Source organism: Lacerta agilis, chromosome 13 (genome assembly GCF_009819535.1).
Source record: "Lacerta agilis isolate rLacAgi1 chromosome 13, rLacAgi1.pri, whole genome shotgun sequence".
Classification (NCBI taxonomy): Eukaryota; Metazoa; Chordata; class Lepidosauria; order Squamata; family Lacertidae; genus Lacerta; species Lacerta agilis.
The window spans coordinates 49,514,839-49,529,292 of NC_046324.1; the positions used below are offsets into that span (position 1 = coordinate 49,514,839).

The window sequence follows — 14,454 nt, forward strand, 5'->3', positions numbered from 1 at the left end:
GGCGCGTCAACCCCTCTGAGTGACACAATCCTGGTCGAAATCCTAAAGAGGCATCTGGGATGCCCGTTGCTGTGCACTCAGAGCCTTTGATTCCTCTCTCACGCTCCACCTCCTGCCAGTTGCCGAGAGTCCCTGCCACTGCTGGGGATGGAACAATGGTGTCGGGCTCTACATCAGAGGCACCTCAGAACCTCCAGCGCAGATCTTTCAAACGACCAGCTAGTTCCTCATTGTCCGCACCCCCTGCTGGGCTTCACAACTGATCCTCGTCAATCCAGATGGTCTTCTGCTGTTCTTCCCAAACCTTTTCCTTGATGATCCGGAGGAGGTCCTCAATGCTGCTCCAGGCATCGGCCTCCAAAGAGGCGTAAAGGCATGGCAAACCCTCCAGTTCTTTTTCATTCTGGCGGCACGTCCGTAATAATTCGTCCTCAACCTCTGGCTTTGGGAGCAGCTTCCTATGTCGTGCAAGGAAACCAAAGGAGATATGCATTTAATACGTATGTGTGCACACAGGGCCTCTTTTTCATTCCATTCGAACAAATCCCTCAACTACTTTTCGCACTCCTGAGCCAACCCCCTCCCGACAAAAAAGCAAAGTACTAGTAATAATAATAATAATAATAATAATAATAATAATAATAATAATAATTTATTGTTTGTACCCCGCCCATCTGGCTGGGTCTCCCCGGCACTCTGGGCAGCTTCCAACAAATATTAAAATACATTAGAATATCACAGATTAAAAGCTTCCCTAAACTAGGAAGCGTATAGGCCTGACTCTTTCATGAATGCACCTGTATGACACTTAAGGGTGGAAAAATATGTCAGTTTTGGTTCCTTTTAGTCTCTCCTTTTTCCAAGTTTAAGTTCCGTTCCCCACAGTTTCAATTAAAAAAAAGAAATCCTCACGAAAATTCGCCAGTACTTTCATGTGAATTTTGCACAGCACGATTTTGCAATCCAACTTCCCCCGAATGAAGTGTGGTTTGTATCACACATTTTTTTTTACACACAGTTTGGGGCACACTTCCCAGAGTTCTCTGTGAAGAAGGATTGACTGTTAGACCACTCTGAGACTTGTAGCTCTGGGACGGAACTAGCGGGTTATCCAAACGGCTCTCAGCACCCAGAAGCCTCTGGGGGAAACCGTGACAGTTTCAAGTGGCAGGATACTGCTTTAAACATGTGGTGTGAACGTGGAACCATGTGCGTTGTGAATGTGGTATTGAATTGCACCGTACCTGAACTTCTTGATATTTTTTTCCGAGACTTTAATAAAGAGAACAATAGGATATATCCTGGCTTTGATTAAATCCTTTGTGCAGCCGATCCCAGCTTCAAGCAGGCAATGTTTGTTCTGTAAACATGAAGTCAGGAAAAGGACTTTGGTACGCACATCCTGGGGCTTGTAAGCACACAATCTCAAACAGACCAGGCCAATCACGTTCCACCGACCGTCCTTCTGATCAAATGGCTTTACGCGTCAACCTTCCCTCTGAAGTTGTCCAAGAACTTGCCCCTCTTGTCCTTTAGCCCAGATATTTCTGCCTAAAAGGTCCGCTCTTCCAGCTCCGCTCTCTTAAATGACACTGCCCTTCTTCCTTTGTTCCTCCTTAGGCCTGGTACCCCCCCACCACCCTCACGCAGCCACATCTCGCCAAACACCTCATTACCACAAGACCGTTGTGGTGGACCCAGGAGTGGGGAACCTCCCAAAGCATAGTTGCAGGAAACCACGGGAGGGGAGAGTTGCTCTTGTGCTCACATCCTGTGTGCTGGTTTCCCACAATAGCCAACTGTTCAGCCACTCCGAGAACGAGATGGGCCACTGGTCTAATCCAGCAGGCTCTTCGGATGCTCTCAGTCATTGGCTGGTGCCAGTTCTGTGGCTCACCCCAACCCCTGGCCTCAACCCTCCATAAAACACATGTTACTTGGATGATGCTGCATCACTAAAGGTTTTGGCAGTCCATCTACAAAAGCCATCCTTTCTCTCACCACAGGATAAAAGGTAAAGGGACCCCTGACCATTAGGTCCAGTCGCGGACGACTCTGGGGTTGCAGCGCTCATCTCGCATTACTGGCCGAGAGAGCTGGTGTCCAGCTTCCAGGTCATGTGGCCAGCACGACTAAGCCACTTATGGTGAACCAGAGCAGCGCACGGAAACACCGTTTACTTTACCGCCGGAGTGGTACCTATTTATCTACTTGCACTGTGATGTGCTTTCAAACTGCTAGGTGGGCAGGAGCAGGGACCAAACAACGGGAGCTCACCCCGTCTTGGGGATTCGAACCGCCGACCTTCTGATCGGCAAGCCCTAGGCTCTGTGGTTTAACCCATAGCGCCACCAGCGACCACAGGATAACTTGCTGCAAAGGTCCCCTTTCCAAAAGACAATTAACTGATCTGAAGGCGGGGATTATGTCAAAATGAAGGTGGCATGTACGAAACGTACCGACACAATTGAACTTTGTTTGCTCAATTGCAACATGTTCTGTAATTACTTTTCAAAAGAAAAAGGAAAAAAAACCCACCACTTTCGTATAGCTGTTTGTTCCCTGCAGCGTAACAAGCATCCGGCATTTGATGCCATCTGTTTGGGTTTGACATTATAATCTTTGTTCTACACATCATTGTCTCTTTCTGCAGCTCAGACCCTCATTGTGTGTGTGTGTGTGTGTGTGTGTGTGTGTGTAGCTCTATCTCTCTCTTTAGCAGGTTTCCATCCTTTCCATATGAAAACCCAGCGAATGAAACATAAAAGTGAATTTGAGAACTGAAGGGTGCTTGGCTGTGTCAAGGTGGATCACACACCAAAGGAATGAAAAACAGTGGAGGGAGAGTGAAAGAGAGAAGGGAGAGCTGATAATGAAAAGAAGACGAAGAATGGAAAGAGAAAAGATTAATTGTGAAGTGTCAGGGGATTGTCCCAGGCTCAGCACAGGGTGGTGGAAGGGCTCTCGGGATGCTACAGAGAGCCTCAGTCCCATCTGACCAGTAGCACTTCCTCTTCCAGCAGGGGAGACAGCGATGTCTCCAGTAGGGAGGGGGAGGCAGCCCAGGGAACTGAGAGCCGAGGCTCTGGGGATGTTGGAGAGACCCTGCACTCCCCTCACACAGAGGGAGAGGAGAGACACACGCCATTTCCGTCGCCCCAAATGCGTAGAGGGGTGAAACGAAAAGAGGGGAGGCAGGGATTTGGTATACTGAAGCTCTTATGTTGGGGTCAGAACCGGAAGGGGCCACTCCCGGATTCTGCAGACGGTTGATACACACATGAATTTTTAAGCTCTGTAATGTACATAGTATACACAATAAAACTACCAAAGGAACAGCTGGAGTTTTGCCTGGTTACTTATGAGCGACCACCCAAGGACCTTACATGAAGAAAAGTACATTTCATTATCAAACTTGGAAGAGAGCAACAGAAAGGATAAAAAGAGAAGGATCCCACACCATTGTATGTATGGAGGGCAGAAGGAGAAGGGGACGACAGAGGATGAGATGGTTGGACAGTGTTCTCGAAGCGACTAGCATGAGTTTGGCCAAACTGCGGGAGGCAGTGGAGGATAGGGGTGCCTGGCGTGCTCTGGTCCATGGGGTCACAAAGAGTCGGACACGACTGAACGACTGAACAACAACAACAAAGGCTGTCACTAAAGAGAAGGCAGGTTGCACAACACCAGTGGTGATGCCATGGGCGTGGGAGGGGAGGGACCCCGACTGGTGGAAAGTGGTGGTTTAAAACAGCTGCAGAAGTTTGGGTAAAGCGGGGATGGAGGGAATTGATAGGAAACAATGGCAGAGTTTTGTGTCAGGTACCTTCATACAATGGAATATTTGAGAAAGGGAAACACTAGGAGGTTAATGCGGTGGGGTGAAGCCTCTAGTCTAGTACCGGTATATGTATCTGCAAATAGTGAACTATGAGCATGTATTTATGTGGACAAAAGGGCACCACCAAGGCAAAAGAAGAGAGCAGCAGCAGGTTAGGAGGAAACTCAAGATTGGCAGAACTACAACAACATTTTTCCCCAAAAGGGGAGGATCCAACAGGAACTGGGCATGCTTAGTGAGCATGCTCCCCAACTGGGGTGGGAGTGGAATGGAGCATTCTGGAAGGGGGTGTGGCTAACTGGCCGGAACACTGCACAGGAGTGCTATGCTGCAACATTCTGTTGCAGGCCCCAATTCTTTATTATTATTATTATTATTATTATTATTATTATTATTATTATTATTATTATTATTTCTTACCTGCCCTTCATTTTAAGGTGGCAATTATGGCAATTAAAAAATAAAATATGACCAACAGTTTAAAACAAGAATAGGGTTATCTAGTCTGTGAGATTTTGAAAAGAGACAGTGCCCAAAATTCTGTGGGAGTTTGAGGCAGTTGGGAAGGGAGCGGGAGAGCATAGGGCCTGCTAAATTGTTTCATGGCCTAAGAGTTTATCCTGATTTGTGATTATCACTGGATGTGGATGTGGTTTATTTAGTCATATGGCAATGTCTGCTGTCATGCATATTTTCAGTAATTATTCCTGTTTTATGTTATTTTATTTTTGTGTGTGTGTTTTTTTAACCTGATGCTCTTCTTTGTCTCTGGAGAATAGTTACAACCTGTTCAGCAGCTGAAACCGAGGGAGAAAACGATGACAGCTGACTTTTATACGAAAGGGACAGCTGGTAAGTGTTCTTCCGCTCCCACCCCAGTTGGGGAGCAATCCCACTAAGCATGCCCAGTATTGCCCTGGAAAAATATATGCCTAAAATTCTCAGTAGCCATCCCACCCAGCTTCCTCAGAGGGAGGATGGAGTAAGGCTTGGAGGAAACGTGACCCCCTAACTGGGCTCCTCCCCCTGCTTGTGACTCTCTCCCAGTCAACCATGGTTGCCTCCTGGGGCAAGAAGTGTTGGGGTTTCCATATGAAAACTCAGGGTACGCAGGCACAATGCTCCTCCAGCAACATGAGGACAAGTCTCCGGATCCCTACGCACAAGGATGATGCCTGATTCCTCAAGTTCTCTGGATCGTGACCCTGAGGACAGGCCAGGAAGGGGTGAGACAGCATTACGAACTATTACAAACAGCTCCCTTGAAGTCTAAGCAGTGCTGAAGCAACACCTCTGCTCTCTGTTGGACAGCTCCTCCGTTATCTCCCTCTCTTGGGACACCTATTATAGTGGGGGCTCGTCAATGTGGTGCCCGTGGGCACCATGGTGCCCTTAGGTCTTTCGCTGGTGCCCCTGAAGTCACTGAGCCCCCCTCCTTGGTCATGAAGTGGTTACTCCTCCCCCCCTTTGAAAGGAGGAAGTTGGAAGAGTGGCTCTCTTTCCCACTTCCTCTTTCAGCCCTGTGCTCTTTCCGGTGCTCAGATGAATTCTATTGGACCTGACTTATGCACAGATCCCTTGGAAAAATGAATTGTGAGTGTGCACACATACCTTTTCTTCTTGGGCGAGGGTGATCTGGGGGAGTGAGTGAGACGGGGATCAGAGTGGGTAGCACCCATGCCACGCCCCATGTGCTCACAGGCCTAAACAGGTTGGTGACCCTTCTATTAGAGTGTTTGGGAAAGGTGAAAGCCTCTAGTTGGTGGGAGGGTGAAAAATGTGTTTGTGTGTGTGCGCGCGCGCGCGCGCGCAAAAGAGAACTGGGGCACCTGCACATTTCTAACCAGAGACAAGTGAAATTGGGGAGGAGAGTGAGGCTGTTTGGAGGGAGAAGAAGAAGAAGAAGAAGAAGAAGAAGAAGAGGAGGAGGAGGAGGAGCTTGGATTTGATATCCCGCTTTATCACTACCTGAAGGAGTCTCAAAGCGGCTAACGTTCTCCTTTTCCCTTCCTCCCCCACAACAAACACTCTGTGAGGTGAGTGGGGCTGAGAGACTTTGAGAAGTGTGACTAGCCCAAGGTCACCCAGCAGCTGCATGTGGAGGAGCAGGGAAGCGAACCCAGTTCACCGGGTTACGAGTCTACCGCTCTTAACTACTACACCACACTGGTTCACACACTGGAGAAGCTACTCAACTTGCTTCTGCTTTGCAGGAGTGCTTTCCCCCCACCTTCAATGTGCTACACACACACACACACACACACACACAAGCGCACACCTTACAAAGATACCTTAAGTGTTCCTGTCCTTCCTTTCCCAAAAGAAACAGAACCCAATAGCACTGCGCTGGGAATGGCTCACGGTTTGGGAGAGCCCACCACAAGACCTTCAGCATTACAGAAGAGGCAGGTGCTCTGCATTGCCGGACAACGTAGGCCTGCCTTCTCTGGTGTAGGGTCCCTCCAGCTGTTTTGGATGGTAACTCCTGTGTTGATGCTAATGGGAGTTGTAGTTAAAAAAACAGCCGGGGAGAACAAAAGAAGAGCCTTCTGGATCAGCCCAGCATCTTGTTCTCATGGTGGCCAACCAGATGCCCATTTGCCCATTATGGGAAACACACGAGCAGGACCCGGACACAAGAGCAACACTCCCCTCCCATTGGTTTCCAGCAACTGGTATTCAGAAGCATAGCTGCCTCCGACTATGGAAGCAGAGCATAGCCAACAGGGTTAGCAGCCACTGACAGCCCTCTCCTCCTCCATGAATTTGTCCAATCTTCTTTTAATGCCACCCAAGTTGGTGGCCATCACTGCCTCTTGTGGGAGGGAGTTCCAAAGTTTAACTCTGTGCTGCATGGAAAAATACTTTTTTAAAAATCTCAGTTGAATCTTGCAACATTCAATTTCATAGGATTGGCATTAAAAACCAAAACAAAACAGGGTTCCTCGCTCCAGGGTCAGGCCAAAGTACATCAGGGAAGGGGGACTCAGGACCACCCCAATTACCTTGGCAGCGACCGCGTCAATATTTGCAGTAAAAATGCATTCATGGGTGTGAGGATTCTTCTCGCGGGAATAGATGATGGTTTCTGTCTTTTGCCTCCTACAGAATTCCTCTTTTGTTACGATATCTGGGAAAGAAGGCAGACGAAGACAAACTTTGTAGCAAGCATGGAAGATCTCCAACCATGGTTTGGGGAATCCTCGCCATCATCAAACAACAGCGGCTAACGGACAGACTACACAGACGTCACCAAAACCAGGTCACTTTCAGTTGCCACCTTAGCAAATAAAGAGCGTTCTGCTTTTGTAAGACCTCAAAACACTTCCCCTACTCCTCGATAAACTGGAGGGAACGCTCAGAAGGGGAAGACCCTTGCCACAATTTCCCATAACTTATTTTAGTAGGAAAGAGAAGAGAACGATAACAAAGACAGGAATTGTGGTTTGTTTCCCCTGTGCGATAGTCAAGAGGAGCCCATTCATAGTAAATCCAGCTTCTTAACAACCTTTTCAGGTAGGTTAGGTTGAGTGGATTTTAAAGGCCATCCAGTTGACTTCGCAGCTGAGTCGGGGGGGGGGGGATGTAGATCAAAGATCCCCACATCTAAGACCGACATTTCATCTGGTGCACCACACAAGCCCTTATGATGAGATGGAGGCTTTGGACATCCAACTTGCCTCATTCCTAGGCCTGAAACTTGACTTTAATCCAAACTGAGCCACAGTCAATGCTTCAGAAACCCAAAAGTACTGAGATGAATAGGACACAGCATATAAAAGGTGCAGGATAATGATTTGCTCTTGTTATTATCCTCAGATTTACAACTCCCGGGCTTTAGCTGGCAGAGGACATAGCTGGCTGTGTGTTTATCCACAAGCTAGTTAAATCTGCTGAACCTGAGCATGATCTGCTTCAAGAAAATGCACAGGGACTGCCAGGACACGAGCATAGCTGGCGCCTGTGTAATTGCCAGCCCACCTTGCAGTGTCAGACACCTTTGAAAGGCCGTATTTTGACAATGTGTGCAATACTGCAACAGATATAACAAATGGATATGCATGAAAAGGGTCTAACAACCCAAGGATTGCTTTGCTTGTTGCAGCAGACCAAGGAGGTGCATCTAATCCAGAACTCAGCAGCAGCCAAATAAATTCTTCTGGGAATTATACCAAGACTGCTTTCAGACAATGGCTGACTTCTACTATTTGTTCCCAGCATCTGTGTGATATCTATATATCGGACTACAACTCCCATCAGCCCCAGGCAGCACAGCCATGGAGCTGATGGGAGTTGTAGTCCAAAACTCTGGAGGGCACCAGGTGGGTGAAAACAGATCTAGAGGTGTCTTGCTTTTCAATGTGGGGCACCCTGTTTAGCTGTAATGGCCAGCCACTGTGAATTTGTCCAAACTTTACTCAAGGCCACTGGTGCCAGTGTGCGTCCCTTAATCCTGATTAGCACATGATCCTATGCACATTTACTTGGAAAGAAATCCCTACTGTGTTCAGTGTGGCCTAAAGAATATGTCGGATTTGTTTGGTTTGAAGCAAGGAAGTTGTGGATCTGTATTGACAGGTTAGGTCAGGCATAGGCAAACTCAGCCCTCCAGATGTTTTGGGGCTACCAACTCCCATAATCCCTAGCTAACAGGACCAGCGATCAGGAGCTGTAGTCCCAAAACATCTGGAGGGCGGAGTTTGCCTATGCCTGGGTTAGGTAGTGCCAGGGACTGGGCAGAGGAGGAATGGTGGAGACTTCCTCCCCAGCCTGACCCTTCCAGAGAAGAAGATGGCAGTTCAGAATTACAACAGGGGTTTGAGGAAGGTCACAGCTCAGAGGCAGATGAGGGGGAAAGCTGGGAAATAATGGAGGAAGAGGAGAAGCTTGTGGGATGTTAAACACAGAGCAGCCAAACACAACACTGCTAGAATGGACATGAAGGTAACTCAGTCCTCCAGGCTTAACTTCCTGTTTACCTGGACTGAGTTACAGGAACCAGAAGTAGGTGTGGTCTTACCTGGGAACAAGAACCCAAAGAAGACATCCCATTTTTCTCGTCCTTTGAACAAGCAGGATGCTCTCTCTCAGCTTGCAGCTGAGAGAAGCAGGGGTGAAGCCTTTCCCCATATGGAAGCAGCTTCACCACATGTAAATAGATTTATCTAAGTTTGTCTGCCTCTTTTAGCCTGTACTGTGACTCACGGATGACTGTAAGTAAACTCTATTATATCTAATAATCAGTGCTGTATTGTGGCTTTGCTTTTAAGAGGGAACAAGGGGAATATACCAGGAATATATATTTCTTATAGAGGCTTTCAGCAAGCCTATGCAACCGTTTTCTGCTGTGTTTTAAAAGGGAATGTGACTCTGCTAAGTTTGGAGCTTGCTCACACAAGCTGGGATGATATATGTAGAGGTTTGGAGCTTTTAGAGTTAACAAGCTCAACCAGGTTGTCCCACCCACAGGAGGAAGAGCGTCACCGGATGCTCTGTGTACTGTTGTACTGTGTAATGTGATACTTTCTGTTTCTGTTGTCCGGAGAACGGAGAAGGGAGAAGACGGCAAAATGTCTTGCGTCTCTCCAGGAATGTAGATTTATGCCTTGTAAAATAAAGCTTCTAGATTAGAAAGAAGCCGGACTCTGTTGTCTGTAATATGCTGGCATACACAACCCCGCTGCGTGAGAGAAGATAAGAGAAGATAACTCTGCTGAATAGCACAGGAGACGGCAGCAAGGAGAACGTACAGGAGAGGTACGTGCGCTGAAGGAAGTGTGCCGGGCTCCAAGGTGTACTAAGGTTGGTTTGAAGTGTTTCCAACAATCAAAAACACTTCAGGTTATGGATCCAAGTTTTCCCCGATTCTGGACTGATTCTGGAGCAGTTCCAAGGATCCAGAACGTGTGTGCCAAGCTGAGAAGTGCCTCCCTGGTTTGGACTGTGATGGAGCATCCAGGGAAGTTCTTGCTTTGCCAGCAGGAGCATTCAGCAGTCTGCTGAATGGCTCAGGAGCCTAAAACCTGCTGCCAGAGGTTGGAAGGCAGCAGGGAAGCCCAGATCGAGGGCTGCAAAAGCAGTTGTACCTCTCTGGTGAAACCCCCATCTGTGGAGCCGGGTGAGAAGCCACAGATTCGTAAGTACGCTACCCCTGGGCAAGATGGAGGGAGCCATAGCATTCCCAGCAAGGAGGAGGGAAGCTTTTGTTTGCAAGCACCTCCAGCCTCACAGCTTCAATGCAGAGGGCTGTTCCCTGAGAGCGTTGATGTTCTGGCCAACGCCTGTGAGGAGGAAGGTCTGGCCAGTGCTTGTGAAGCCTGGAAGAAGACCCTAGCCCAGTTTCACGGGGCTGAGGGACTGGCTGAAGTGGCTTTGGAAAGCTCGCCCCCAGCTCGGCTTATGGCTGTTGAGAAGCAACAGTGCCATGGAAAGCAGGAGGGGGGCCAGATCGCCGTGGGCTTTGCTCCCAGAAAGGGAGGGGCTGTTTCCAAGTCTGAAGCCAGCGTAAAGGCATTGATTGTGGAGCTGTATTTTGGCACGTAGCCTGCACCTGGTCTTTTGTTGACGTGCATGGCTGAAGATAAGGCCAAGGACATGACGTGTGGTACTGGCCATGAGAATCGCAACAGCTCTACCACAGCCCAGGCGGAAGAAGATAAGCCCTACTGTTGTGATGCAGTCACCGAGGCAACGCTGAGAGAGGCCAACCCTGGTGGGCTGCGTGTGATGGTGGACTTGTGAGGAACTGCATATCTTTTTCTACAGAGCAGTTTGAAGAACTGACTGTTGGATGCAAGAGACAGTTTGTCGTCTTTGAGACAGTCTCTGCAGGTCTTAAAGGGACAGAACTGGCGTTTTCTGTGGCTGTTGACATAACTGTGTATCTGTTTATGTCAAACCTTCTGTCCAATGTTTTTGCTGTTTGCTTTGTGCTTATCACCTGTTCTGCTTGCAGGGGCCAGAAGATGCTTCTACGCATGGAATGCAGCCAGGACGGGCTGTTTGCTGTCGAGGGGCCTCAAGCCAGAACAGGGGGAGGTGGCACTGATGGAATGTTTGCTCAATGCGCCAATGTGCTCGTGCACCACTTATGTTTGTGTCAGTGGTACCAAAGGCTGGCAAGTCGCCACTGGGACAGTGTGCTGGAACAGCCTGAGTTCTCTGAAGGGTGCAAGTTAAGGGCATGTAACAGCTTTCTTGATTGCAGGGTTTGCAAGGTTGAGGAGTCGACATCCTGCTACCCCACGTCTGACAGGGAAACCACGCGTCCCTTTTCCCTGGTTCATGTGGCTGTTTCTGAAGGGATGCCAGAAGCTAACCTGGGGGGAGCGTGTTGTTCTGAGTGTTTGGCTGATGTTTTCTCTCACCACATGTGGTCTGCGTTGCTCAAGGAGGCAACTGAGGCAGCACCACTGGTTGCAGTGGAACAGCAGGTTTCTACTGGAGTAGGCTGTTCCCAGGTCCTCAGTGAGAGGGGGAGTAAGCACAGTGTGTCTAACCTGCTTTCTTCACAGGTATGTGGTTTTGCAGAGAGGCAGCAAAGGATGCTGCATGCTGCCACTGAAGACATGCTCTTGGATGCAGAGCTTCCACAAGGGTTCTGGGTGGAACTGGGTGGTACCAAGGTTCTGAAAGTGTCTTTCTGTGGGTACGAACCCAGCTTGCGTAGCTGGAGGTTAGTTAACCCAGATAGTGACCAGACCCAGGTTCTAGTCAGCAGGAGTGCTGAATTTTGTGAGCAGAATGGATTGGAACACATCCCTAGAAGCCATGATGTTCTGGATGGTCCTGTCAGTGATGGACAGGCAGATACGCCACCTGCTGGTGGCGGTGGTGGTCCAGGTGGATCAGCCCCAAGAGGGGGTATTGCTGTGGTTTTGGCACCTGCTGGTGGCTCGGGCCGAGTTCCCGGCCATCACCAGGGTGCAGCGCAGCTAGGGGCAACTCCAAGGCAGCAGCCTGGGAGTGCACCCGCATCTCCTATGTCATGGACTAGGAGGCAGGCCACGCTTGGCGACTCTTTGTGTGGCAACTCTTCTCCAGGAGAGCCTGACGCAGGTCTCGTCCTGGGGCAAGAGCAGGGTTCTTTGGCAGTGAAGCAGGAGCCCAAAGGCGCGCCAACGTCATCCTTGGGTGGTTCAGTTAGGATGCACAGGCGCAGCAAGTCTGTAGGTGAGATGCCTGACGTCAAGGACGTGCAGGTGGAATCCAGTGCAACTGGAACAGAGGGAGAACCTGAAGTGGTATCACAGCAGTCTGCACGATCCACTGAAGGGATTCTGCCCGAAAGGTTCACGGCCACTAGCGTGAGTGCTTGTTTGGTTCAGTGTGAACCGGAAAGCCTTGTGAAGGTTCAATGGGTATCTCAAGGTGAAGCCCAGAAATGGCAGGATGCCATGGTAGAGCAGGTAAGCTCAATGAGGTCTTTGGGTGTGTGCACAACCACGACGCTGTCAGAAGGTCGTTGGGTGTGCAGACTCAAGACGACAGCAACTGGCGAGTTGCAGTGCAAGGCTAGGTCAGTAGCCAGAGGTTTCACTCAGGAGGAGGGGGTCCATTGTTCTGAGGTACTGGACGCGCCCTCTCTCAGAAGCGAAACCACGCGCATGCTGTTAGCGGTCGCGACTCAAAGCAGCTTTGAGGCAAGCCACTTTGGTTTGGGTGCCTGTTTGGATTCCGACCTGGATGAGGAGAGGTACGAGGTACCTCCACCAGGGTTCGAGGACAACGGGCCAAATCAGGTGTGGAGTTTGCACGAGGCAATCACTGGCTTGAAGGAGTCAGCCAGAGATTGGTCCTCAGGCGTGCAAGAAGCTTTGAGTAAGCTAGGTGTCAGCCAGAGATGTGCTGATAGCTGCCTGTTTCTGGCAGGAGTAAGTCCAGAGCAGGAGCTAGTTCTGCAGTCCAGTGCGGACATGCTTTACCTGGTGGAGACCAGGGGACAGGTGCAACGGTTCGCAGAGGAGCTTGGTCAGTCTTTCCAGCTCAGGAACCTAAGCCCTGTTGGTGTTTACCTAGGTGTGCAGGTAGACAGAGCCGAAGACGGTAGTGTCTTGCTCAATCAGACTGGCAAGGTAGTGCAGTTGTTGAAGAAGTTCAGAGTGTCTGAATGTGCTAGTGTCAGAACACCCATGGAGACGTGTCTAGGTGAGGACAGTCAGACCGGGGAACGCTCTGAGTTCGAGAGCCCCGAGGTGTTTAGGTCAGCTCCTGGGAGGCTGTTGTTTCCTTCACGGTTGAGCAAACCTGACATAGCAGTTGCTGTGGATCTGTTCAGCAAGGAGGCTGCAAATCCCAGCATGCATGCCTGGAATGGCATGGTGAGAGTGCTCCAGAGTTTGCAGGAGACTAAGGAGTTTTGCCCGGAGTTGTCAGCTACCGGTGAGCCCCAGCTCACGCGCTGGTGCGACGGCGGTTGGGCAAATTCCGAGGACAGGAAATCTGTGTCTGAAATGGTTGTACAGTGTGGAGGAGCTCTAGGCGGGCTGAAGTCCCGGTGCCAGAGCCTCATTGCTCGTTCTCGTGCAGAAGCCAAGTACAGTGCGTTGTCAGTGCTTTGCAGGGAACTGGAGTTCTATAGGTGTTTGGTCCAAGAGATCTGCGTTCAGAGTTGCCTGCCCGTGATGGTTTGGGAGGACAACCAACTCTGTTTGTTGGTGGCAGAGTCTGGACAAGTCAAGGCCAGACCCAAACACCTAGACGTTCTCTTTCGAGACGTGTGTGTTCAGACCGGCTTGGAGAAGCTGAAGTACTGTCCTGGTCAGGTGAACCAGAGGGTTGGGTTCACGAAGCCCAGGAACTTCCAACGTCATGGGGAGTTCTGTGAGGGTTTGTGTGAGGTAAGCTGCAAGCTTACAACGCCCCTGTGTGCGGGACAAGAGGGGGTGTAGAGGTTTGGAGCTTTTAGAGTTAACAAGCTCAACCAGGTTGTCCCACCCACAGGAGGAAGAGCGTCACCGGATGCTCTGTGTACTGTTGTACTGTGTAATGTGATACTTTCTGTTTCTGTTGTCCGGAGAACGGAGAAGGGAGAAGACGGCAAAATGTCTTGCGTCTCTCCAGGAATGTAGATTTATGCCTTGTAAAATAAAGCTTCTAGATTAGAAAGAAGCCGGACTCTGTTGTCTGTAATATGCTGGCATACACAACCCCGCTGCGTGAGAGAAGATAAGAGAAGATAACTCTGCTGAATAGCACAGGAGACGGCAGCAAGGAGAACGTACAGGAGAGGTACGTGCGCTGAAGGAAGTGTGCCGGGCTCCAAGGTGTACTAAGGTTGGTTTGAAGTGTTTCCAACAATCAAAAACACTTCAATATATATAAAATAATATATACTCATCCACACTCCTAAACATTCCCACAAAGCTGATGGACACAGTGTCTTTAGAAAGCCTTCCAGACCTCCCCTCTTCCAGAATCTGGAGAGCCTTGAAAGTAGGAGAGCAGAGGGCTCAGAAACAAAGGGCCCTCAGCACCATCCATAGAAGAGATGACGAATGAGGAAGTGGGAGAAAAAGGGAGTGGAAAGTCACTCAGGACAATGTCATTATTCCAAGAGGCTGCATTCCAAGCCTCTCTCTGTAAATATTGAATAAAAAGCAGATGGTAAGGAC

At 49.5% G+C, this 14,454-nt stretch overlaps 1 protein-coding gene across 1 annotated transcript in view; it reads right to left on the minus strand.

Annotated features, from left to right (window-relative positions):
• Positions 1-212: 212 nt before the first annotated feature.
• The window catches only part of CARD11 (caspase recruitment domain family member 11), a 73,825-nt gene continuing 59,583 nt past the window's right edge, over positions 213-14,454 (minus strand). Inside the window, exons 22-24 of the mRNA XM_033167530.1 lie at positions 6,847-6,971; positions 1,245-1,360; positions 213-458 (exon numbers count right to left, since the gene is read on the minus strand). Coding sequence (XP_033023421.1) covers positions 254-458; positions 1,245-1,360; positions 6,847-6,971 — 446 coding nt within the window. The 3' untranslated portion in view covers positions 213-253. The remainder of the gene's footprint in view (positions 459-1,244; positions 1,361-6,846; positions 6,972-14,454) is intronic.